Below are 27,756 nucleotides of genomic sequence, written 5' to 3'. Positions count from 1 at the left end.
TACGTATTATCAGTTCACAGTTCCACATGTCCAAATGGAGTAAGAAGAAGCAGAGCTTATTCAATCCTACCCCTCCATCTGGTACTTTTACTGCCTTCTTTTTATACTCACAGAACTATAGGGTGATCTAAACCTGTAGTGACATAATAGTGATGTCTTTACAACCGTAAGATAATAATCATAGATACTTTAATTATCAAAATAGTGATATACAACAACAAATAAACACAACATGACTCGTTCAAGACTCTTCTTCCTTGTATTTTTCAATTATTGTTAGCTTTCGGCATTATTTTAGCTGTTTTTGAAAAAGAATCACAAGGACAATTTTAATTTTAGTTGCATAAAGTTGAATATGAAAGAAGAAACTGTATTTACTAAAAGTCGTAAAAAAGTGGATTTACTCTGGGCATTGCTTTCAGAGCTCCTTTGTTCCACAGAACAACGGCATGAACAGTGTGCGACTTTTTGTCTGTCCTACAATCTCTTTGTCCGGGTGGGTGGGGGCGGGGCTGCTAGCATAGACCACAGAGCAGTGTAAGCTAGCAGAAATTAACATCTCCTTGTCTCATTCTCATGGACCCAATGTCGTGTATCTAGTGACCCAACTGCCCCGTGACCCCGCCACCCCCACCCCACCACATTGTTTACTGTATAAAATGCACAGGGCAGTAAACGCCGGATGTACCGTGTGAAAGATAGTCCAAAGTAAAGAAAGTTTCCTCACATCAGGCATCATCATAGAACTGGTTCTCTCTCCCCAAATATCTTGTTTTGTTATTTAACAACACAAACCTTACCTCCTCCCTGGCAGGGGTAAATATTGACTTAGTGGAGGATTGGCCAGGAATATTTGGAATCTCCCAAATCCATCTCATCACAACTCCTCTGATGTCATACCTAGGGGACATTTCATGTTAAAGCAAAAATCATCCACAATCCTTATGTGAGACATGAACACACACGTCTTTCTATTTTCTGTGTGTTATAAGATATAAAAAGAGGCAGCTACATAATGGGACACACCTATTCTACCTAGGAAGCCTTCTGGAAAAAACTCCAACAAGGCTTCATTTACGTCATATAAACCACATTGTTATTATTATTGTTATGAACAATGTTGGTGTCGCGACACCTGGCCACACCATAGCGGCTAGCTGCTAGCCGGCTAGCAACTAGCTTCAGCACACACTGGCTCCCAATGCCTCAGGCCACTAACCAAATTGGAGCTTTTTGTTTTGGAGGCTAGGTGTAGCCTTCCTTCCAATGTTGCTATGTGAAATCAATGCACCCGGGAAGGAAATTATACTAAAATAGTCCAAGTATGACATGTTATCGTCAATGTATCCGTTACTACATGCTCACAGCATGGATAGAACACCACAAAATCCTGTTGGAGCTCTTTTAATAGCGGCCAAATGAATAAGGTGCCTCTTTTCATCAGTTTTGATATCTATAAGGCACATTAAAGAGAAAAACCTATGTGTTCATGTCTCACATAAGAGCTGTGGGCAAAGTTCACTTTTGTGGAATGGAAGATCGTTTCTGTTAGCTGTACGCAATGTATTTATGACAAGATGTTGCTTTCATAGAAAATGGTTTGAGATGCAGGAAAAGCATCATTCAACATCTCCGGTGTTTTGGGGCCTTCTTAGGTTTGGTCGGTAGCCGAAGATCGGGAGGTGCCATAACAAGTCAGGCATGCAAATAATATGCAAAGCAAGTCAGACGGCAGACGCGGCCGTTGAGGCCCGGGAGGCATGTTGATGCTGGAGCGGCGCTCCGCCACCGATGTTTCCAAACAGTTGACGAATGTGATTAGCAAGCAGCGCTGACGCATGCGTCTACACACAATGACTCAGGGAAGTGCTGCTACACGCTGACAACACCTTGTTGGCATAGCTGAATGTGTCATGTGCAGGGTTTCCCATGTGGCGCTGGGGTGCCGTCATGGTCTAATTTGCATAATTGCCATGGGCATGGGCGGGATAATACATAACACAAACAACTCAAAACAGGTTCATAACACACAGAATAAATGGATATAAATAACACTAAATATGAAAGTATGAATACAAAAGGTCAAGTCATGCCAATCAAATTCATCCCTTCCAGATACATCTGTATCTTACTTTTACATGCAGGACACTGTTTCTCCTTTATTAAAGATGTGATGCTTGGCAAGATTAGGACACCATGTGGCAGCGATATCAGCACGGCCATTGTTTCTTCCCTTCAATAATAGTGTTTCTCTGCGTTCCTTTTCATCACGGCTGCAAAATAAGCCAAAACGCAGCCAAGGAAAGTTGTAAGAGGCAGCATTTGCCCAAAGACAGTAAGAAAGACTATTATTCCATTCACAAAATCACTCCTCGCAAAACTTTCAGGTCTTCAGTGAAGGTAAAAATAACCTTAAATGTTCAAATATCATTTATATGCCTTTGAGTTTTTATGCATGGAGAACTATCACTGGAAAACCATAAAAACATTTAAAAACATTTTTTGTGGCGTAACATTAGCGAGCAAAGAACTACACAGGCAACAGCTGATGACATCATACTGTTACTTCCTGTTTACATGTATTAACTAGCTAATGGGTCAAATAAGTATGTAAGTAGTCAAGTAAGTACTGTATGTAAGTTGTTAAATAAATAAGTATGGAAGTAGGAACGTAAGTATGTAGGTAGGTAAGTAAGAATTGAAGTAGTCAAAATAAATATGTAAGTACTCTATGTAAGTAGGTAGGTATATAAGTAAGGTGGTAAGTAAGGCGGTAAGCATGTCGGTAGGTAAGTCAGTCAGTCAGTAAGTATGTATGCAAGTAGGTATGTAAGTATGGAGGTCAGTCAGCAAGTGTGGAAGTAAGGCGGTAAGTAGGTAAGTCAGTCAGTAATGTACGTATGTATGAAGGGAGGTAAGTAGGTCGGTAAGTATGTAATGTATTTAGGTAGGTAGGTAGGTAAGTATATAAGTAGGTATGTAGGGAGGCAAGTGAGTATGGAGGTAAGTCTGTGTGTCGGTACATAAGTATGTAGGTAGGTAGGTAAATAAATATGTAAGTAAGTATGTAGGTAGATAAGTATGTAAGTAAGTACATATGTAGGGAGGTAAGTACATTATGTAGGGAGCTCAGTATGTAAGTAGGGAGGTATGTAGGTAGGTAAGTAAGTACATATGTAGATAGGTTAGTATGTAGGTCAGTAAGTGTGCTGATGAGGTGTGGAGTGTGAAGATGTGTGTATCACATGAATGATACGTGTAAACACTCCTGTTCCTGTTCCCACGTCAGGATCCAGACGCTGTAGGCAAAAAAAAAAAAAAAAAAAAACACCCCCCTCCCCCAAGTGACATCATAAACGTGTCTGTTCACATCAAGCGTGGTGGCATGCATTCCACGCCGATGCTATCAGGAAGTTCATAGCTGCTCTTCTGTGCTTGTGGAAGGAAGGACGATGGCGGCCAGATCATGTCATGCTGCCAGCTGCCAGCCGCCAGCTCCCAGCGTGTTTTGCACGGGGAGGGGTTGGGAAGTCCTTGCCCTGGGAGGTCAGGCTGGTGAGCCTCCCCGCTTCCTGCTTTGACAGGCATTGACGTTTTTTTCTGCTTGTTCCGCTTGCATTCTTCCATGTGATGATGACAATTCAGTATGCTCCGTCCAAGCATGGCCATGACATATTTTAGTCATCGCACGCCAGTCACCTTGTGCCTTTGCTGTGTTCTCAAACAACTTTTCTACGCAGAATAGGTGTGTCCTATGATATGCATTCATCAGCTGCCTCTTTTTACCTGTTTTTTATCTTTACAACACACAGAAAAGGGTGTTGTGAAAATGTGTTTGATGGGTAAAAGTGCACTTTTACTTGATATTATGGGATGTGTGGGTATGAGGTGATAGTAACCCATCATAGTTTCTAAGTGTACAGTAATTCCAACAGTGTTTTGTAGTGAATGAGTGAGTGAGTGTATGAAAAGAATATTGGAAGGTGCGGTGTGCGATTGAGTCTGCAAGCAGGTGGTCCAAAGTAGATGTCATATGTAAATCATGTGACTGTGATTTGATTGGCCTTGTGACGGCAGAGAAGCTCACCGCTTGTGTTGGAAAATATTTTGTGACGGATTTAATTGCAGTTGATGGATAAACATAAAACGCCCACACGGGGAAAGGAAAGCGAAGGATTGAGAAATGAATTTTTGCAATCAGTCATTGCCAGCAGCACTGACTGACGGCCGCATGCATCATCCATCCTCACTGGGGTATGCGGCTATGCTGGAGCCTATCACAGCTGACTTGGTGCGAGAGGCGAGGCGGGGCTGCATGTGTCATGTTGACTAAATGTTAAAGGTTGTCTAATGGCTGTTTCTTCTTGCATTCTGTTGCTTTTAAAGCTGAATGTATGAAGCAACAAGTAGACATTAGTAACATAATGTGTCCATCACTCAAATCTTGTTATCTCTATCTCGTTAAGAAAGTCGTCTCACAAAGATCATCAGGACTAGCAGTACTAATACAGCTTTGCCGAAGCACCCCACATCTAAGTGAAATAAAAACAGGGTGTTGTGTGTGTGCATGTGCATGCGTGTGTGCACGTGTGAGCATGCTCAGTTGTGTTCCACCGCTCCGGGGTCAAACGAGACTCTCTTAGCCCGCGGCTGCCAACGCTAGCCTGATCTGCAGAGGTAACTCTCGCTGGGATAGACCGGCTGGAAATAGAACACACACTGGAGCTACCTGCTAATGCTAATGCTAATGCTGCACCACTGTTTGTCCAGGTGTGTGTGTTTGTGTGTGTGTGTGTGTGTGTGTGTGTGTATTAGCCCCAGGTAACAACCATCCCCACCCTCCCCCTCATTGGTAGTGGGTGTTCATGTGTGTTTAGTTTGGATGTTTGCTTATGCACATTTGAAAACACTATGGGTGACTCCTACACACACACGCACACACACACACACACACACACTGCTTCTACAAGAGACACACCTTACATAACTGTTAAGGACACAAGCAAGCTGCAATGAGGCCATCATTGTGTACTTAAACTGTATTGTTATTATATATACTGTGTATATACTCTCTCTTATCATGATAGTTGTACATGTATATATACCGTATTTTCCGGACTATAAGTTGCATTTTTTTCATACGTTGACTGTTACTGCAACTTATACTCCAGAGCGACTTATACATGAAAAAACTGTTTATGTTACATAAACACTGGACACCTTTTCTGTTTTTGTTTATTTTTTGTGTAGCTGAATAACCATTGTGTTAGCATATCTTACACCTATTCAGCCTGTTCTCTATTCTTTTATTGTTAGATCTTGCCTTCCAAGAGGACGTAATGTCTGTTTTGGTCAAGTGGTTTGTAAAGTAAACTACCTGCAAAAAATATGACTTATACTCCAGTGCGACTTATGTATGTTTTTTTCTACCTATTATGCATTTTTGGCCTTGTGCAACTTATACTCCGGAGCGACTTATAGTCCAGAAAATACAGTACTGAATAGACTGCATCTGTAAAAATCTGGTGATGTGCGATACTGATTTTCTTTTTGATGCGACACTCGGTAAAATTCAGGCAGACACCTAATTTGAAACATGGTGTACTTATAATCCCCCATTCATGTTCTATGTCTCTGATCCTCACTGACTTCAGGCGAGAGGCGGGGTACACCCTGAACTGGTGGCCAGCCAATGGCAAGACACATACATGTGTACAGTCACATTCACATTCATAGAAAATCCACACATTCACGGGGGAGAACATGCGAACTCCACACAGAGAATCGAAGTGTAAAAATGGGATATTGAAGGTATGGATATTTCCATATGCACCTAATATGTACCTAAGAAGAAAGTGAGGGGGAGAATGTGTGATAGTAACTTGGCTTGAAAAAGAAAAGTAGGCATCCTGTATGTAGTTGACAAGTGACGATGATCAATGCCAGCCATCGTCATTGCTCACCCTACAATCTCACTTTGTTTACACATTTCACCTGGCTCTCCCACTGTGGTTGTAGCGAGCTAGCAACATGCCTTCATGCTTCATCTCTGCTCTTTGGACTCCAAGGGATCCAAACGGCTTGTCCCCCGAAATCAAAATTTTAGAAGTGAAAACTGAAAACAGCTCCACTCATCGCTCAGCTCCGTGGCTGTGCTGGATGCGCACCAGACCGCACCACCCTCCCCTTCCACTTAGCAACCATCTAATCACAAATGAGCCAACACGCAGCACGGACTTTAGTAGGAAGTGACCCATTAGACAACTAATAATTAACAACAACTAAAAACAACGATTAATATAGATAATGACAAGACAATGAAATTCATTCATTTGATTGATTACGCTTGGCTGTTTTAAACCATCTCATGCCTCCTCTCCTCCCTCTTTGCCACTTGTGCTGGTGGGAAGGATGGAGGCGTGGGTGCACTGAACCAGTCTGCGCAGCTCACGGAATTCGCAAAGTGCGCTGGCCATACCCCGTTGGTGCGGCGTAGGCGTGACGCAGAGCCCTGAGTCTAAATCCGATGTAAAAGTGAAGAGGAAAAGTAATCTACCTAACAAACATGTATATACAATAACACACCACATATCATATGAAAACTCCTACAACTATTAACCACTATGACTCCTCCTATTACTATTACTACTAACCAGTATCAACTAAAGATGGCCGATAATATTGGGCCACTGATAATATCTAATTAGTATGTAATTGATAATTATTAATATATAATAGTAATATTAATAGGAGGAGTCATACTGTAGTAGTTTGTGGTTAGTAGGAGTAGTACTCAGTTGTAGTTAGTGTTTAGTAGTAGGCGTAGTAGAAGACAGTGGTTAGTAGTAGTAGTAGTATAGCAATACCAAGCAGTCAAACTTTCATTCCAGATAAAAGCCATCATGTCAGACGTCCATGATAAGTGGAAGTAACATAAAGTAGTAGGGGCGGTAGTTGTAGTATTACAGTAGTGTGAGGACTAAAGAAGAAAAAAAGGCAGTCATGTTTCTGAGGAAGTTGTGTTGCTTTGGATGAGAACGAGTGTTTTCCTAGAAATCTCCCACAGTCGCTTTCTTATCTTTCTTGACTCGTCTGCTTCCAAGCAAGCAGCGCAGCACGCCTCCTCACGCCACAGTATTAAGGTTACCGCCTCCAGCGTTTATCAGCACGGCCGGCCGCTAGGAAGTAGACTTTTACTCAGAGATAGTTCACTCAGCACGCACAACATGACAACGGGACACGTACCATCGAAGAGCTGCTTAATAAGACCCTCATCTTCTCTTTTCTGCTAGTCTAACCCGACCGTAAATGCTCCAGTTCATGCGGGCCTTCATTTAGCCGAAAGCAGGAAGTAGCGAGCAAGTGCTGCTTTTTTCCTAAATGTGAAATGTTCACTCTATCTAAAGCTGCTGGATGCTAAACACATTTATTATACTTCACAGTAGAGATGCACCATATATTTTTTTCCAACCAATACACATAGTGATTACTTTCTACTTCTCAAGTAACAGATCTAGGGGTAGGATTTAATAAGCATTACTCATTCATTCATTCATTTTCTACCGCTTTTTCCTCACAAGGGTCGCGGGGGTTGCTGGAGCCTATCCCAGCTGTCTTCGGGCGAGAGGCGGGGTACACCCCAGACTGGTCGCCAGCCAATCACAGGGCACATATAGACAAACAACCATTCACACTCATTCATACCTATGGACAATTTGGAGTCGCCAATTAACCTAGCATGTTTATTAGCATGTTTTTGGAATGTGGGAGGAAGCCTGGAAAAAAACCCACGCATGCACAGGGAGAACATGCAAACTCCACACAGAGATGGCCCAGGGTGGAATCGAACCCTGTTCCTCCTAGCTGTGAGGTAGGAGGTAGCTACGTGGTAGCTACGCGCGAACCACTCGACCGCCGTGCCGCCAATAAGCATTACTATGATGTCATAATTTCCTCATTTAAATTCATGTGCACCCTAATTAATACAATGCAGTTCATATTGAAATATAAAACTATGAAATACAGTGGTACCTCGGTTAACAGCCACCCCGGTTAGTGTGTGTTTTGGTTAACATCCAAACTTTTTGCTGAAACTTTTTCTCGGCTTGCGTTCACCCACTTGTTCAGCAACCGAAACCATTCATATCCTGTCGTAGGCCGTACTTCCGGCGTCTTTTATGCCAGCATTTCCCAGAGAATCACCTCCAGCAGGACACTTGTCAGTTGCTTCTGTATTGTGTCAGTTGTCTGGCTACGGGGGGGGGCTAAGAAGGGTTGGGGGCGTGGTCACATTGTTGATGGAGGGCCGGGGAGTGGGCGTTGGGGGTGGGGGACTGCTGGATCCTGTGTGTCAGCGAGCCTGCATGTGCGAGACACGGCCCGGTGGAAGTGCATCGCTGGCAGACCTCCAAAACACCCCCCCCCCCCACACACCCCTCCCAACCTCTCCCTTCATGGGCTTCCTCTTGAGTCCCTGAGCAAAGCGCTAGCCGCTAACGCTATGTCGCATCCGTTCCAGGGTCAAAGCAGAAGGCCATCTTTTATTGTTTTTACAAAAAATGTAGGATTTCCCTTGCGGCATGCTGCGTTGCTTACCCCCGCCTGTCGGTCCGATGTGTCATGACACCAAAAAGCCAAAGAAAAAGCTAAGCATTCAGCCTTTGAAGCTTGTAAGAGGCGTATAGTTTCCACAAACCACCTCATTCAGGGACTGCTATGCTATGCTGTGATGTGTGGTGGAGACATGCTTCTGCGGTTTCTGTGGGTCCCAAACTGTCACTCAGCCTGGTTTTTGCACTGTGGAAGATAGCAGCACAGGAAATACGTTGGTTCTGGGTGTCAACACCTGCTACGCACACACACGCATGCACGCACATGCACACGCACACACTGCCGTGTTGTTTTAAGGAAGCAGTTTAGTGCCTCTAAAGTGTCCAAAGACGCCACAAACAAAGTCCAGCTGCTGAGTGTCAACTTCCTGTGAGGCTGACCTGAATGTGTGACATGCAGGACCGCTAGTAGGAGTAGTAGTACGTTGTTGTGGTAGTACTGCATCACAGGGCTCTTATCTCCCGTTCCAGGCGTGGAAGAAGCGCTGGTTCATCCTGCGCAGCGGTCGCATGAGCGGCGACCCAGATGTACTGGAGTACTACAAGAACGACCACGCAAAGAAGCCCATCCGGGTCATTGACCTACACTGCTGCGAGCAGGTGGACGCCGGCCTGACCTTCAAGAGGAAGGAGTTCCAGGACAGCTTCGTCTTCGACATCAAGACCTCGGACCGGACCTTCTACCTGGTGGCGGAGACGGAGGAGGACATGAACAAGTGGGTGCGCTCCATCTGTCAGCTGTGCGGATTCAACCAATCCGACGACAACCACCACGGTAAGGAGGCCGCCCTCCTCTTCACCTTTGGCGCCTGCTGCGTTTTAACCACATACAAATGTCACTTCTTCATCTCCACCATCTTACAGCAAACTAGACAACTCCTAATAATCCTAATACTCATCAGAAATACACCTACATAATTTGGCTGCTTGTTATTGTTGTATTGCTTTGTTGTTTATTTTATTTGAGAACATGGTTATCTACTAAATATTACTATCTAATAATAGTAGTAATTATAACACCGTGTATACTAATGCCCCCTGGACTAGCTGACTGATGTCAACATAAGCGGTTACTGACAATAGCAGGGATAAAATGATCATAATTATCATCCTGATAAATAATATAAATACAAATCAAAGACAATTGTCTTGGATATATTTCACCATAATGTGGAAAACGACCTTAGTGCAAATGTATTATTATTATTATTAATACTATTATTACTACTAGTACTAATACTAGTAGTAATAGTAAAAGAAGGAAGGAGGGGAGGCCACACTGAGGAAAGGAGAAGGAGTGGTGACATTGTTTCAGTCTTTGTGGTGAAAAGGCAGTTGCTGTGCAGCTTGCTAGCGAGCATGCTAGCATTATAAATCAAATGAATTACTATTATTATTATTATTAGTTGTAGTAGTAGTAGTAGCTTTTGGTCTTTGTGGTGAAAAGGCAGTTGCTGTGCTGCTTGCTAGCGAGCATGCTAGCATTATAAATCAAATGAATTACCATTATTATTATTATTAGTTGTAGTAGTAGCTTTTGGTCTTTGTGGTGAAAAGGCAGTTGCTGTGCTGCTTGCTAGCGAGCATGCTAGCATTATAAATCAAATGTATTACTATTAGTAGTAGTAGTAGCTTTTGGTCTTAGTGGTGAAAAGGCAGTTGCTGTACAGCTAGCTAGCATGTATGCTAACATTGCCATCTGGTCGTTTGTTGACATGGTTTGCCCCGCGTGGCTGATCATGCAGGGTAAAAAAAGAAACGTGTACAGGTGTGTAAATAAAAGCAGCAGCCCGTTTATAGCGTGAAGGTGTTGACATGACGAGGGGAATCCCTGTGCTTGTTAGCATGAAGCGCTAACTAAATACTGGTCGTGTCTTCCTCTTAAATATTTACTTTTTCTTCTTTTTCTTAAAACAACTAAAAAGCAGCTGTTAGTTTGCTGTCAGACATAACAATCTTACCAAGACAATGTGCGTGCTACTGTATGCAATGCTAAAGAATGAGAGGGGGATGTTTTGTATGGGATATTTGAAATTTTACATTTTTTTCCCCTCTAAAATTGTGTACAATGTTTACACCAGCAAGGACACCAACTATGTATATAGTGTGGGTATGGTCTGGTATAGTACTGTATGTTATAGTACTGTTTTAAAAGATGCAAAGATTTGCCTTTGAGGAATTCATGAATGAATCACAAAATGAATGACAATGAAGTGGATGGGTAATATGTTGCCATGTCCATGCGTTTCTGGCACTTTGGGCATTGCTTTCAGCACCTTGTCACCTTTGTTCCATAGCATCATCCAGTCTCTTTGTCTCAGTGGGTGGAGGCAGGGCAGCTAGCATACATGCAGAGTACAGATGATTGTCATGCAGTAGAAATGTAATTAGTAGATTGCAATATATTGTCATATTTTATCAAACGGCCGCATTTGAACAGCAAAACTGGAAAAAAAAATGAAGATAGAGGGACAGTCATATTCGAGTATATAGTTAGGCAGTAGCAGACGCAGCAGCTATATTATCTACTGAAACAACACTGCTGTGTAAAGGAATTGCACATGACTTACAGGCACATAGTCTCCAAACAAAAAGCATCTTGTATATTCGCTATAACATATGTCAGTATAAGTCACACCTGACTCTCCAAAGTATGAGAAGAGTGTGGCTCATTGTTCCTGTGAATACAGAGTGCCCGAAGAACACGTGTGTAAGAGAAACATAAACCTTGGAGAAGTAAATGTTCATTAATGGCTGAAGGCCAAAGCCCCTCCCCACCAGCAGGTGGCAGCAGGTGCGGTCGCACCAGGATGGACTGAAAATGCCACATAGCTATTATTGATACAGTACATGGAAAAAGTGATGAATGCTTCCTGCTTGCAAACGTCTTCGCTGCATAACCAGGAAGTGCTTCATGTCCTCAATGTGGCAGGAAAGATTTGCTTTTTTTTCCTGTCCAATTGGGCGAGTCGTATTGTCGCTTGGTAAAAAAAAAAAAAGCGCTAATGAGACACGTAGCATAGTTTTATGTTTATGCACGGCTGATAATGGATTTAAAAAATCAGTCTTATGAAAAGCCTTCATCCATAAGGACAACAAACAAAACAAAGACTGGGCTTCTTTTGCAACTGCTGTTGTCATTAGAAAGACATGGGGGGGATTCGTCAGTGGGGGAAAACAACAACAAAAATTACTTAGTTAGTTCCTGTTTTTCCATAAATGCAACAGACCCGTCACGCTACATTATTTTCCACGGCATGCATTAGTACAACAGCACATGACGAACACTCATTCTTACGTAATCAACTTTTCTTCCTCTAAGTCTCACTTCCTGACATACACACTCTTCTAGTTCTAATTTATTACAATATGCATTCATGTCTTATTTATTAGAATGTGTCTTTATTTCTTATTCCATAGAAGATGTCTTTATTTCTTATTTCTTAGAACATGTATGCAGGTGGATTTTTACCACTCACTGCAAACCTGAACTGAAAATGAATTTTCAAAGTTTCTTCCATTTCTCAAGGAAGTCATAGACAAAATGCCATATTTTTCAGTTCATTCACAGGTTATGCTGAAGAGGGCAGTAATGAGTACAAGCTTGGTTGGAGCAAGTGGAAGTGAGGAAGGCTCTGACGAAAAAGAGAATGAGGTTGACATTCTTGTTGCCTAAATGAAGCATTTCAAGCATAAAAAATGGCTAAATGAAGTCAAGTACAAATATAAGGCATTCATAGGATGCATTCAAATACGTTGTGGTGATTGTAGCAGTGTCACTTCCTGTTTGCGCCACCCAAACACATGCATGCATGGGTCTGTATTATTTTCTCTTATTACAGTATGTCTACTATGTTGGGTAATAGGAGTGTAAAGTTGAGTATAGGGGTGTTATTTAATGGCGACATTGCTCTAATCATGTTAAAGAGCATGTTTAGAATGTCGTAAGCAGATTTTCTATGTCTAATATGTCTTATGTTTAGTATATAGGTTAATGGGAGTGTAAATGTGACGTTCATGTCTAGAGGGCTCTAATCATGTTAAGTGTATTTAGAAGGTGGTAAACTGATTTTCTATGTCTAATATGTAGTATTATTTTCTCTTATTATGTTGGGCAACATGAGTGTAAAAATGACTGTAGGGGTGTTATTTCATGTCTTGAGGGCTCTAATTATGTTAAAAGCCATATTTAGTAGGCTAAATGAATAAATAATAATAGGAGTGCTTGTGATGGGTTGTAGGAGCTATTGCTAAGTTTGGCTTTATGGCTATGACGTCATAATTCCCGCATATGGAACTGATGTTGCTGTTGTGGACATACATTGCCCAACCCATTGTTGCCATTGATTAGTTGAAGTAAAGATACAGTGGCAGTGGCAGGTCAGATATCTGCTGCCATGCCAACGTCCCAAGAGAAATGGACATTTCCTGCTTTTGCCCCCCCCCAACCCCCACACCAACTGAAGTATGACAGTAAACGCTGGAGGCCCGGCGCCCATCCTCTAACTCGCCTACATTACTCAGTAAAGGACGCCTTGTCCTCGTCATGTGCGCTGCTGTGATCACACAGTCATGTCGGGTGGGTGGGTGGGGGGGGGCCTTTCCATGCCCCGGGGAAAGCCAACCCCCCCGCCACCAGCGAGTGCTAGCTAATGAATGGACCGTCATCTCCTCAATCACAACCTTTGTTCTCCCTTGTCCCTCACTCGGTGGCGCTCATGCCCCCAGCGTCATCATCACCATCATGCCATCTTCTCTCTCCTGCTGCAAAGCCCTAAATGTCAGCCCAAACACGAGCTCATTTGGAATGATGTTTGCTTCCTTTAGCAAGAATGGGTCCAGCATACTTCCCACAGCTTCTCTGGAAATTCAAGGACGCTAGTGTGCTCCTTTTAAGATGAAGATCTTCCAGATGTCACGTGGGGGGTCTTTGTGAGGTCAGAGATGTTGGACTTGTGAGAAACCAGAGCTCCTTCCTCCATATCAAACTCATCCAAACCGAAGTCATCATCTTGATGAGGCAAAAAAAGCCCGCTAAATACTTTCAGGCTGAGGTGGTCATGTGACCACATGCGTCTGATCAATGCACCTTCGTCTGTTCTATCTTTGCTCCACGTTTCTTTTGCCTATGTACATAATAGCTGACATATCCACAAGAACACCGGGACATCCTTCCGGTCACTGATACTGATACCGATCACACGGATGGAGTGATGAGTGTTGTTGCTTACGGCCACCATCAGACAATTCGAAAGTCGTGTTGATGAAACAAAAAACAGTTGAGAGGACACGGCAGCATCAATATCACGACCAAAATGTTACTACGTACCCGATGGACGTGATATCCACTGGAAAGAGACGCCGGCACAGGCTAAGACCGTAAGACTGACTAAATGGCTTACTCCATTCATGCCGTTGTTCTATGGAACACAGGTGCTGAGGTGCTGAAAGCCATGCCTAGAGTGGACCCTCTTCCTGCCAGACACGCACGCACATGGCCACATATTGATCATCTACTTCATTTCCATTTTCATTCATTTTATTGTACCGATAATTATCATTTGGAAGAGCACCAACAACAATCACGCTGCCAGGATTTCACAGCAAGAAGAGTGAACACACAAGGAAAGGACGTATAACTTCCACCAAATGTTTACCAAGCAGTCCAGCAAAGCATGCTGGGAAGCAGGAAGTTTCTTTTTCCTTTTATGAGAGTGACACATGACATTGACGCAAGCCTCTCCCCCAATGACCACATGCAAATGGGAGGATGCTGTGTTGCTGTAAGTCCTGCTCTGGCAGATTGCCTGCAGGTGTGTGTGTGTGTGCATGGCTTTTGTGCATGCCCCCCCCCACCACCACCACCACCACTACCACCACTTGGCCAATGACGTTAATTTACGTGGCTTTTTACAAGCAGTCTCTTATGGAAGCATGAAGGAAATAGCTTGCATAAGGAAGCTGGTTAGCGTATAAACGGAAGTTAGTTGCTGCAGTGTGACTGCAGTCTGTGCGATACTCCCAGCCGCTTTCCCTCCTTCTATTTTTATACCTCATTAGAAGAAATAATCTCATCTCGGATGAGATTATTTCATGTCTTCCTCCTCCAGTTCCGGGCCTCGACCGGGAGGAAATGAGCATCAAAGCGACAAAGACGCTCGCTGTCCCCGGCCAAACGGCTGGCTTCTAATTTTGGGAACCCTGAGATCCAGCAGCCGTGCTCTATTAGATGACATCCGAGGAGCAGATGAGACAGAAGGTGATGGATTACACGGCCTAACTGGCAACACGGCGCATACACTTTGCCGCATCTTTCTTAAAATCTTCTTGAATATATTCACTTTGGCCACAACATTAGGTACACCGTCACTCATGACATCCAATAATGGAGATGCATGCAGGACCGCTGCTTTTCAAGTTGACAATGTTGAACAATATCTTTGATATGGTTTGCACTGCATCATCGCAAATAACCATATAGAGTACACTAATCCCTCTTTATTGCCTGACGGGTCTTTATTTAGTAGGGCTGTCACATCTCACCACTAAAAGGTGACAAGGTTTCTTGTCTGGTGGCTGCTAGGTCTGGGATGATAATAAATCAATGAATGAATCACACAATCATTGATCATGAAGAGGGTCATCAATATATTATAATGCCATGTGCCTTCCTCTGTTCCAGTGTCAGGCAGGAAGAGGTTTCATTCGGTGCATTCTTTCAGCACCTTGGCACTTTTTTAAATGTAGAAGGAAGTGTTCTTAATGCACAGCTGGAGATAAGAAGGAAGAAATGAGGATATGTTGATGAGTCCTAATGAAATATCATGACATGACTACTATCAGGAGTAGCAGAGTATGGGGCGGGGCACCTGTCGTGACCCAGCACTGTATTCAGGCACAAGCTCCGAGCAGCCGCTGGGACGCAAATTTCCCAGGGGAGTAGCAGTAGCGGTTCTGGCTTGAATAATGACCTGTGCGGATCAATGCTGTGGAACCCCAGTGGCACCCGCCTCCTTGCTATACTTCTTGGTTTAATTTGCATCACGTGGTGGACGTTTGCTCACGTTTCGGGGGTTGGGAGTATCACGCCTGTAGAGGGCGCCCGTCTGCCATGTGCTGACTCGGGGGATTTGGTGAGCGCTCAGCATTAGTAAACTTATTTGTTTTCTTTCCCCCTCTGCGGCGTCCCCTAGAGAATGCTGAATTCTTATGAGAATTCTTTCATTTTTTTCCACCTGAGCTCATGGGAAGTGAGGACAGGCCATTAACGTCACAGGCAGGAGAAAAAAGGAGTGCTTAATTTGCTCACCTGCGCAGTACGGGTGATCTTGTCTTATTGATCATTCAGTTTTTCATTCATTCATTCATTTTCTATCACTTATCCTCACAAGGGTCATGGGGGTGCTGGAGCCTATCCCAGCTGTCTTCAGGCGAGTCAGGCGGGGTACACCCTGGACTGGTCGGCAGCCAATCACAGGGCACATATAGACAAACAACCATTCACACTCACATTCATACCTATGGACAATTTGGAGTCGCCAATTAACCTAGCATGTTTTTGGAAAGTGGGAGGAAGCCGGAGTCCCCGCAGAAACGGGAGAACATGCAAACTCCACAAAGAGATGGCCGAGGGTGGAATCGAACTCGGGTCTCCTAGGTTTTTTATGTTATTTATTTCACTTTTATTTTACCAGGTGAGGTCAGTTGTCAACATTCATCATTCACGCATATACCCCCTAGTCAAAACAAAACAATGCTGTATATGATGCACTGTTACCCAGACTCTCACCATCATCTTGTTTGGTGTTCATGGCATAGTTGTGCTACTTTCTGTTTCACCACTTTGCACAGTATGTGCACGGGCATCTCTGTGCTCCCTCTGCTGCTGCTTGTTGTGCTGCTGATGAAAGTGCATCCCAGCAGCGACATCCATCATCAGCGCCATTAGCGTCAGGCGTGAAACATGTCGGCCATCTTAGCGACCCGGCCGTCTTTCATCTAGCCATACCTCTCCTTCGCCACTCTGGGAAAATCAGCTGAGATTGCATTTCACTTTCTCCTACTCTCTGCCTCTGTGTGTGTGTGAGGGGAGGGGGGGGGGGGGGGGGTAGTGTGTCTCTATGACCAATCAATATATCCAACCATGCCAGTAGGTCTGGAATGAAAGCTTTTTGCGGGGGGAGGGGGTGAGAGCAGGGAGCAGAGAGAGTGGAATCACTCAGAACAATGGCATAATTTGGGGGAGGGGGGTGCTGCGGCCCTGAATGTGTGGATGTCTGGATGTCCACTCGTCTGGACATCCCACCCTCACTCCCTCAGGCATGCATCTCCCCTCCACACACACACACACGTTAGTGTGATGAGCCGACACCATGACATCATCTGAGTGTTCTGAAAGAGCAGCTTGACCTCTGAGTGGCTTTGTAAAGGGAGGATGAAAAACAAGCAGAGTGATACCTCCCTTGTTTGTTTCATTAGAGCAGCTGTGCTTTGACTATGTTGTCCTACATGAAGCAGATATTTGGTCAAATGTCATGTTTTCGTGTTTTTCAACGCGTCATCTTCGACACCCTGCGTCAAGGAGCTGCCATGTGCATCAAGTCAGCACCTCAAATAAATGCCTTACCCCAAGCAAACACCTGAGCTGTGATCTCTTTGTATTGGAGTAAATCATAGCTACTCCATGTGGGAAGAAGAGAGACGGATATCTTATTTACTCAACAAAAATAATAATAATGGCCAGCTGTGTCATCCATCCATCTTCTTCCACTTATCTGAGGTCGGATTCCAGGGTCAGCAACCGAAGCAGGGAGGCCCAGACCTTCCTCTGCTCAGCTACTTCATCCAGCTCTTCCCAATGGATCCTGAGGTCCTGCACCTCACCACCATTTCACCTGCCCTCCAGCTTGCTACATTGTTTTATTACATCACGTTATGCAATTGTTGCTGATAAGAACATTCCTTCTCTCTCCAATGAAAGCTACATTTAAAAAAACGGGCATACACGGAACCGCCCGAGTTAGCTAGTCTGGTACCCAAACTCCTAGACTACTTGCACAGTGGAATGCCTTCTACAAGTCCACAAATCACATGTAGACTGGTTGGGCAAAGTCCCATGCACTTCAAGGACCCTACCGGGAGTGTTGACTTGGTCCACAAAACCACACTGCTCCCGCTGAATCCAACATTCATCTCTCCATTGGATGCTCTTCTCCAGAAGATCCCACCATGGAGTTAACAACCCACAGGCACCGCCTCCAATCTTTACACCGTGCTGCAGCACATAAACGCCACACCTCAAACTGGACAATGCAGTACAGTAGAGTAAAATAGTGTAGATTGAGTAGCAGAGGCTGGTTAGCATCAGGGAAGAAAATAAGTTGTTTTTTTGTTCCCCTGGGCTCGAGTTGCATTCAGCAGGACGGGTCGATGGATCGTCCTGCCGCCTACCTTCACCCCCTCCCCCTCGTGCTGCCCTTGGCTTTGTGCCAGCATAATGTGATGGAGATACGATCACACAGCAGTATCAGAAGGCAGTGCTACCAGATAGCAAGCGTATTCAGGATGAAAGCAGCCCCCGCCCCTAAAAAGCAAAGCATGGGGAGGAGGCATGCGGCGTTGTGTGGTCCCTCGGGGCGCATCCCTCTTATGTATTGATTATCCAGCACACTGATGCACGCCAAGGTCACACAAGCATCCAACCAGATCGCAGTAGAACACAATAAATCCAGTATGCTCATTTATTTCCTGTGATTGACAAGTCACAAACCCCGCCTTTCTCTTTATTTAATTTTATTATTTTTTTTTACCAAAGCTGTGACTTTGCAGGGTGATAAATGCTGAATCATGAATGTGGAAGCTTCCACTCTTCAGCTCAAAGAATCCTTCAGGCTGACCTTGCTCAGGTCGGTCGTCTCACAACATGATTGTTGCTGGTTCAATCCTCGTTCAACATAATCATTGTCCAGTTTTACATTCCAACATCAAACCGCTACCCTAAGCATCAAAATATTCCCCTCATTCAGGTGGCTAGTTAGCAGCACTTTTCCAAACATTTCCACATACTATATACATACTGTATCAAGTTGCAACTTGATACTTTATTGTGTTGTTATTGTGAAAGGACGTCATGTGACTAAGTGACACTTACTAACCCATAGGTGTGGTCTCTCTCCCGCCTGCAGATGGCCGACTCCAACATTTGCCACGTTCTGTGGGAACAGAAGTGGGCGGCTCCGTGGCCCCGCTGAGCGGCGGCGAGCGTCATCGCAAGTCATCGGCCCCCGTCCACTCCAGCCAGCCCGTCCTTTTCACCTTTGATGTGCCGGTTCGCCACTCGCACCACAGCGCCCTGTCCAACAGCGCCCCCCAGGACTACCTTCTCCTCCACCAGTGCATGAGCAGGAAGACCGAGAGCGCACGGTAAAGGTCACCACCCTTGCATGTGTCCTGTGCTGCTTCCTGTTGGGGAGGAGCGGGTGGGGTCAATGCTCAGGCTGGTAGCACTTCCTGGCTGCTGAAACCCCCCCCCAATAATCCCAGTGGTGATGTTTATCATAATAGCTCCACCAAGATTAGTCCATTTCCGCAAAGTAGGATTCTAATTTAGAAATGTAATATTTTAGTAGCTTGAGTCTCAGCACACCTGAAGATACACAGGTGCGTAGGAAGCAGGCGTAGCCAACCAAGTGTTCAAAAAGAGGTTCCCGTACACTGTGTCGCTCTCATGCATTAGTTTATTTAGATAACGTTTCGGTCCATTTGACCTTCATCAGACATATTATCCCATCCCCGCCCTACACACATACGTATATGTATGTCCCCGATGGGTGCAGGTGACCAATTCGGGGACTTAGAGGGCGACCTGTTTTGATGAGTATCACCTGTTGAAGGGCAATAACATTCATTTAACAGGTGTATAGATTTTAACATATGAAAAAACATTTTTTAATACAGAATTCAATTCAAACACAGCACATAAACACATGTACAAATAGGGACAACCATGCCAATGATTTAAAAACATTTTTTTTACATAAAAAATCAGTAAATACTCAACATCTTTTATAGAAAAAGGAGAGGGGGCGAGGAAAGAAAACCTTCTAAATACACTATTAAACATGGTTAGAGCCCTGCAGACATGAAATAACACCCCCATAGTCACCTTTACACTCCTATGAGCCAATATGGTAGACATAATAAGAGATTGATAAGACATAATACTCACATGTTAGCAGTGGGAGAGTTCCTTATTCTTTTTTTTAACTTCCTGTTTCTGTTGGCTAAGATTACTGACACTCGGTGACTAGTGTAGAATGTTTTTCATCATAAAAGATGAATCCTAGTTATTCTTTGATTACAATTTTTCAACATGTTTTTGTAAAGAAGCTAATGTTTTTTATTGGATGAATTCAACATGGATGTTTTCTTTTGATGATCTTTCTGCGCTCTTACATGAAGCCAACATTGGTGTTTTTGTAAACACAGAAGATCATGTGCAACCTTCAGTACACCCAGGCCTGTCACGATAATACGTTTTGCTGGGCGATAACTGTCTTGTCACTAACATTTCATGTCAAGAATGACAAACAGGCTGATGGTGTTTCATACACCACAGGCACCGAGAAAGTGTTCCATGGTGTAGCGCTCCACACACACAGCTACATTTAGACACATGTTATTGATCCACAAAGGACATTGAATGATTGATTATGGTGCCACGCCTAAGCACAGATGATTGAAGGAAGCTAACCCTAAACACACTGAGTTTTAATTGCATCAAACATGGAAGATAATTGAGGGGGAAATGTGGCATCTGTAAGCCAAACATCTTATAAAAGGAGGTTAAACACCTTGTCGTGTTTTTTTCAAACGCTGAAGTGAACCTTTTTTATGTTTAGTTCTAAAGGGCGGCATGTTCCAGGGATGTTAATATTTAAAATACCAACAATGATCAGTAAGACTGTGGCCGTAGGTCGTTTCATCAGCTTTATACAGAAAGCTTATTCCATGAGAATCAAAACAAGATTGATTGAAGTTGAAATTATTTCCATCACTGGCTTGATGTCTAAAGGTGCCCCCACCTACCGCCGTGTGGGCATGCGGCAAACCTGACATAAAACGGGAGTTACGATGATGTAGGATGTTAAAAGTGTTACATTATGGATGACTCAGCGTTAAACCCTTACATTCCTATAGCGGCCGTGGCGCTAAAACATGAAGTCTCTAAAAACAAAAAAACAGAGACATTAGACATCTTATAGTCAAGGTGATAAAACACAGAGGAGCTCGTTATTTGTAACGACCCAACCAGGAAATAAACAAGTCATCCCGATAATAGCAGCAAAAGCTGACCCTTTTATTGGAGCAGCTGTGGCGCCATCTAGTGGCCGCTGGGGTACCCACAACTTTAGAGTAACTACATAAAAAAGACATTAGTGGCTCCCAGCCTCCCACGGAGGTTATCCACAGGGCGCGGTGGGGAACACACACACACACACACACACACACAGACTCAAAATGTTAATTTGATATTAAAATCCCTCTAGCTGACTCAGGCAGCGTTAGCAATTTACAGTGGAAGATGAACACTAGCTATCAAGGACGTCCTTGCTAGCTAACAGCTAGCTAAAGAAAATGAGTGACAACATTGATGCACAATCACACGTTAGCACCTAATCAGCTGAGCCAATCGATGAGCGTATGGGTGGTCCAGAATGAGCAGCCGCTTTCTGCTAGGTCCTAATGCTTGTCCAGTTGAGATTTTTCAGCAGTGTAAGTCTATCAAATCTATTGGATTTCGGTGGTGTGGAACATACCCCCAGTTAGTCGGTGGCTCCACTTCAATAAAGAGTTTGACTTCCAAAACAATATGCGTTCAAAAGAGTAATACGTTTGTCCACTGCTGTGTATGTTTTCCACAGCGGATGAAGAACGCTGTGACGCTAGTATCATCAGTCTTCATCTGCGTATGTACACTGTCCCTGCAAAGGCGTTTGTATACCACTATTTTGTTAAAATACCCTCAAGTTACAGTCGTTTTTTGTGGCGCTGTGTGAGAAATTTCAAGTCAACCAGACTTACGGGACTAGAGAAGTAATAACACAAGTAAGACATTGGGGCATGTCTAAATTTGTATGCATGGGTGTTGCAGGAGCGCCAGCTTCTCTCAGGCCACAAGAAGCAACGTCCTCCTGGGGAGCGACTCAGCGGTCCAGAAGCTGTCCCACGGTTTCTCCCACTGTCTGAACGGGATGGGGGCCCAGCTGCACGGCTTCTACAGCCTTCCTAAACCCGGCAAGCACCACCTCCCAGCCCCCGATGACTCCCCCGAGGAGGCCTGCTATGTTCTCCCGCGGGGCTATGGCACCGAGGCCCTCGGCGGCCCGGCTGAGCTGGACCTGGACAGCGAGGAGGTATACACCTTCCAGACGCCCTGCAACACCTTGGCCCCCCACCCTAGCGAGCGGCCTACCGACAACTACGACCTCCCCACGCCGCCTGGATCCCTCTACCAAATCCCAAGGACGTTTGATAAGAATCACAATGCGCTGACGCCATCCAGTTCGGAGTCATCCTGCGCCCCCCCGCCCAGACCACCAAAGCCCGGCTCGGATGGCCAGTGGGGGAGTCCTCACTCGCTGGGGAGTCAAAACGGAGAGACGTCAGCAGCGGTGACAGTCATCCCTCGAAGGAATACTCTGCCGGCTGTGGAGAACATCAGGCTGCACAGAGGTAGCATACTAGCCCGCGCTTTTTCTTTAGCTTTTCGCTGTTGATCTTCTTTGTTCCCCTCAGGCTCCTCCTTCCAGACCAGCAGCCACCAGCGTCCTTTACATTTCAGCAGCTCAGGCCAGTCTGTGGAGTCCGTCAACGACGGCTTCAGCTCCTACTTGGTGAGTCGCCCTGCCCCGCCTTCCTTTCCTCAGGTCCTTCTGTCCTTCCTAATATCCTCCTTCCCTTCCTCACATCCTCGCCTGCTTCCTACCGCCTGGGACTTCTGACCCCCCAGAGGACCAGAACCCCGCTGACCCGCTCGGACAGCGGCAACTCGGATGACAACTACGTGCCCATGAATCCCGGCTCGTCGCCGCTGAGCGCCGCCCAGGGGGACAGTCCCAGGAACGTCTACATCCCCATGAGCCCCGGCCCCCACCACTTTGACTTCCCGGGGTTTTCGGCAACGCTGCCGGCCCGCAAGGGGAGTGGCGCCTCCTCGTGTCAGAGACCGGGACGCCTCAGCGACGTCACTCCGCCGCCCATCAACCGCAACCTGAAGCCCAACAGGAAGTGTGAGTGAAACTTCCGAGACTCTCCTCAACGCACCTGGAGACAAAGATCATATATCAATCATACGTTTTACTCGTTCATAAATACAATTATGAAATATATCCCATGGACATGTTAAAGATGAAAAATATGAAATGAATAGATAAATCAGAAGTCAAATGAAGTAAATATAGAATACAATAAATGAACATTGAACAATCCAAATTTAAAAAAATCTTTGATTTACTTTTGATGGATGTACAAGCAGCTGTGTGCTCAACTAATCCAACACTTTGTTCTTTACATCAACGTAGATTCCATTTCCTCAATATGCATTTTGCTTTTTTCATTGAAGGCATTTATCCATCAGCAGACATAGCATACGTGTTTTTGTAAACATTAAAGGCCTTTAGGATTCTTCCTCTTAGTCTCAATGAACATAACATGCCTATTTTTGTAACAATTCTCATGCTTCTTTAGCATTAATCAACATATATAATAAAATGCCTATTTTTGTAACAAGTCTCATGCTTCTTTAGCATTAATCAACATAACATGCCTATTTTTGAAAACAAAATCTGTCATAAAGTGTTACACAGCTGTGATTGTGCTATGTGAGTGTGACGAGAAGGACTTGAAGACAAATTATGTCGATGTAATAAGAAGTCCACACATGGAAAAACCTGACCTGCATTACCCGGTTTTGACCTCACAACAGTTTTGTTGAGCAGCACAGTCCACTTCATCACCGTGTCGTCCTTCTCAGTAGTCTATTTTGTTGACTTCATTTGTGCTGACAGTGCGTCTTTGTGTTCCACCAGCCAAGCCAACACCTCTCGATCTGAAGAACAACGGCTTCATTGACGAGCTGCCATTTAAGAGCCCAGTCACCATGTCTTGGAGCCGGCCCATGTGAGTCTCATATCAGGCCTCATTGCACACACACACACACATACACCAGTGTGTTTACTCCTGAGGTCAGGAGGTAAATAGCTGCCGGCGTTTCTGCAGGCCGGCTGTGAATTCCATGTCCTCACAGCGTTGTCGACCCATCTCCACCCAAAGCATCACCAGCACCGACTCGGCAGACAGCGAGGAGAATTACGTGGCGATGGTGAGAGTTGCGAGTTGCGGGCGTTTTGTGCCATGGAGCGCTCTTTGTTGCTAACTGGCAGCCATCTTGTTTGCAGCAGAACCCTGCCTCTACCTCGCCGGCCGTAAGCGGCACCGGCAGCCCGGCTCTTCGTAAGTGCGGCAACGTGGACTACCTGGCGCTGGACTTCCAGCCCGGCTCGCCCTGCGCACACCGAAAGGTAAACTGGCATCTGATTGTGCGGCCCGGACCTGTGGCTATTTTTTATTGTGGCCCAACAAGGTGCACTGTATTCAGGCACATGCGCCGAGGTGGCTGATGATGTCTTTTCTGTGCTTCATGAGTTTTACTATAGTACCACTAGTACAGTATTCATATTCTACTTCAAAGTAGTTGTGCAGCAGATATTTCTCTCCTGTTTACCTTTCCTTTTGGTTCCTGTGGCACTACGTTAAGGCAGCAGGTCTGAATACCCGTGGGATCATACCCCAGTACTGCAGTCCTGTTGAATGGTTTTCTTGTGCATCCACAGCCGTCCACGTCGTCGGTGACATCAGACGAGAAGGTGGACTACGTGCTGGTGGACAAGGAGAAGACTCAGGCGCTGCAGAACACCATGCAGGAGTGGACCGATGTGCGTCAGTCTACCGAGCCCGCCAAGGGGGTCAAGTCTTGACCCCGCGCACACACAAAAGAAAGCAAGAACGAAGACCAAGCCATAACGTATCCAAGCCCCCTTCTGACAGTAGACTTACAGGTGACTTTTAAGCATCTATGGACCAAATATCAGCATCGCCCCGCCCCCAGCTCTTCTTTTCTTGCACTATGAGCGGGTACACACTGAAGGGTGACCCACCCAGGCGCCCATGAGCAAGCCATAGCAGCTATTTTTTGCAACTTAACCCATTACCTCCTGTGACCTTGCATCATTATGACATTGTTATTCCGCTCTTATGACACTGTTATTACACTCTTATGACATTGTTGTTACCGGGATGAAAAAGGCACCCCTCCCCCATAAAGCGCCACATCCCTCCCTTTATGCTGAGCTGCTGGGCATGTGAGTGTACAGTAGATGTGCCACTGGAGAGGTTTTACTCTGAGTTTTCCTGGAGGGCACCAAAGATGACGATGCAGAAGCAGCCATGACGTTGCCTTGCAAAGCTAGCGAGCCGGCACTGACCTCACCAAGATGGCCAAGCCAAACAGGAGCATTCTTCATCACTTATTTCATTTCCACTTCAAAGAAATAGAAATGAAAGTTCACTTTTTTTAACATGTTGCCCTCCTCCACAATCCTGACGATGAACGCACGCTTTCTGTCACAAGACAGTCTTGTATTAAACAAAACATGAACATCAATATTACTACCAAGCACCGTAAGAATGAAAAGTCATACACGTCATTTTTTCAGCAGACAGGCACGACCTCACATGACCCAGTTAGCAATCATTTCATCTGCTTCTTATCTAGCTTTTATCTTCTACTGTAACACGTCTTTAGGTACCTAGGAAATAACATATATTATTATTGTGAAGGTAGTAAGTAAGAAAGGCTATACTTAGCGTGAAAAACAAAAAACTCCAATATGTAGCGTTAGCTTTAGCTAGCACCCTGAGGCATTGGGAGCCAGTGTGTGCCGACGCTAGGCGCTAGCCGGCTAGCAGCGAGCTGTGGTGTGGCCAGGTGTCAATACGCCGGTAAAGTAGTTCTTAGGCGTAACAATGTTCATAAGAATAATAATAACAATGTGCTTCATATGCAGCTGATGTGTTGGACATTATTGAGCCTTGTTGGAGGTTTTGGAGGCGGAATAGGTGTGTCCAATGACGTAGCTGCCTCTTTTTCTGTTTTTCTGTTCTGTTTTGACATCTCTAGAAGGCCCAGAAAAGAGTAAGTGTGTTAATGTGTTAATATGTTAATGTCTCACTTAAGTATCGTGGCTGATGGAGATGGACTTCATTCCAAAAAAAAAGTGCACTTTTCCTTACCGTGCACTAACTGCCTCTTTGACGCCATCTTGTGTCCATGAGTTGTAATTGCCTTACTCATGTCAGACTAGAGTTGCCTTGGTCAAATTGCAATTTGTCCCGTTGTGTTTTTGAGAAAGAGCCATGTGGGACGCCTGAAGTCCAGTATTTCATTGTGGGCTGGAACCACTGGAACCCTTTGCCGGCCAGCCGCTCCACTTCATGTTTTTCTACATTTTTACTGCTTTTCTATTTTTTGACATCATTTGTACTCCTAAGTGCCAGCAGGTGGTATTCCCATGCAGTAGGAGGAGTTTTATGCTGCCAGTCAGAGAGAGGGAGAAAGGAGGCTGAGCCAGCCAAGGAGGGAAGCAAAAGGACAAAAGAAGCCGTGAAGGAAAAAAGCTAAAAGGCAGATGTGAAGCGATGATGTGACTTTGTGTTGTTAGGATTGTGTGTTGTGTTTCCTGCTGTTGCTACTACTGAAGTTGTGTCTTTATTTATTAATTTATTCACGTCATGGCAAATGTCCAAGGTGTCTCTCACGCACAGGTCAAATGATTAGGTACACCTGCACACTGTAAAAGCGCCAAAATATTAGGAGCAGCTGTCACTCTAACGTCATGCGCTGAATGGGACATGTCTTGGCATCATGGTGTTTGACTGTGTGCACTGTACCTAATGAAGCGTCCAGTGATGGTGGAAGGAAATATGAGAGAAGATGCTCATCAAGCCTTTGTCATACCTGTATCATGTCTACTGTGGACGTAGAATAAACCAACACGTCAACACAACGCTTCTTCAGCAGATCCTTTCAGATCATCACTTGCAGGGCAATGAAATACCATGTATGTGCTCCTAAGACTATTCGTTTACATATGCACCAATATGTATATATATGTAAAATAGGCATGCAACATAATTATTGGACCAATAATTATTATGCTGATATGAGAGAATCAAGATACCAATACAAATAAAAACAACCCATCATTTGAAAAACACCCTCCAAATGAGGTAGGGTTACCCGTATTGTGCAGGTGAGCAAATGAAGTGCTCCTTTTTTGGAAACACTGACTTCAAGAGGAATGATGTTGTACCAAATTAGGGGAAAGAACCCATGCAGCACATAGAACCTGGAACGTTTGAAAAGCTCTAAAGGTTTCCCAGAGACCTCCATGGCGTCACAGCGGCTGCTCAGAGCGTGTGCCCGAATACAGTGCACCTTGCTGGGCCACAGCAGGTGGCTCCTCCCCCTCTATACTCTGGTTCTCCTGGTAGTAGTCATGTCATGATATTTCATTTGGGCACATCAACACATCCTTTCTTCCTTCTTCCGTCCAGCTGTGCACTAACTACACTTCAATATAATCTACATTTTTAAAAGCAGATAAAAAGAAAGTTGTCTAATTTACCCGAACAGTATATTGATAGTGAAGTGGCAAATCTAAAGTAGAAAAAATAGTCTCTTTTTTTAATGGCCAGTGATTAATATTTCATTTTTTTTTAAATATAATTGTTTTTTGTTAGGTCCACCTAGACCTGTACGAGGTCCTCTGTACTTCCTTAGGTCCATCTAAACCTGTATGAGGCCCCCTGTACTTCAATACATACACCTTTGTGTATAAAACTGACAAATACAAGGCATGTTTTTCTCGTGTAGGTGTACTGAATGATGTGGTTTACTTTTTGCTGTATTCTTGGCCTTCTTCATTGAAATCGTGACTAAAATCATTCATTTAAAGTTTCTACTCGAAATAAAACACGTCAGTTCAATCAATACATGAAGTATTAAAAAACAACTTCCCTTTCTATC

At 44.5% G+C, this 27,756-nt stretch overlaps 1 protein-coding gene across 2 annotated transcripts in view; it reads left to right on the top strand.

The window, feature by feature from the left end:
• Nucleotides 1–27,190, top strand: part of gab2 (GRB2-associated binding protein 2) — a 30,096-nt gene extending 2,906 nt beyond the window's left edge. Inside the window, exons 2-10 of one of the 2 annotated variants that reach the window (XM_058080207.2) lie at nucleotides 9,081–9,384; nucleotides 18,794–19,031; nucleotides 21,763–22,343; nucleotides 22,407–22,504; nucleotides 22,621–22,900; nucleotides 23,699–23,789; nucleotides 23,889–23,991; nucleotides 24,071–24,190; nucleotides 24,503–27,190. In XM_058080207.2, coding sequence (XP_057936190.2) covers nucleotides 9,081–9,384; nucleotides 18,794–19,031; nucleotides 21,763–22,343; nucleotides 22,407–22,504; nucleotides 22,621–22,900; nucleotides 23,699–23,789; nucleotides 23,889–23,991; nucleotides 24,071–24,190; nucleotides 24,503–24,646 — 1,959 coding nt within the window. In that variant the 3' untranslated portion in view covers nucleotides 24,647–27,190. Of the gene's footprint in view, nucleotides 1–9,080; nucleotides 9,385–18,793; nucleotides 19,032–21,762; nucleotides 22,344–22,406; nucleotides 22,505–22,620; nucleotides 22,901–23,698; nucleotides 23,790–23,888; nucleotides 23,992–24,067; nucleotides 24,191–24,502 lie in introns of both variants that reach the window. The other variant, XM_058080206.2, reaches the window with a different exon arrangement.
• The last annotated feature ends 566 nt before the right edge of the window (nucleotides 27,191–27,756 follow it).

This window comes from Doryrhamphus excisus, linkage group LG8, assembly GCF_037039965.1.
Source record: "Doryrhamphus excisus strain RoL-2023G ecotype Guam linkage group LG8, RoL_Dexc_Guam_v1.1, whole genome shotgun sequence".
Taxonomy (NCBI): domain Eukaryota; kingdom Metazoa; phylum Chordata; class Actinopteri; order Syngnathiformes; family Syngnathidae; genus Doryrhamphus; species Doryrhamphus excisus.
This window is presented reverse-complemented; position numbering and strand designations above follow the sequence as displayed.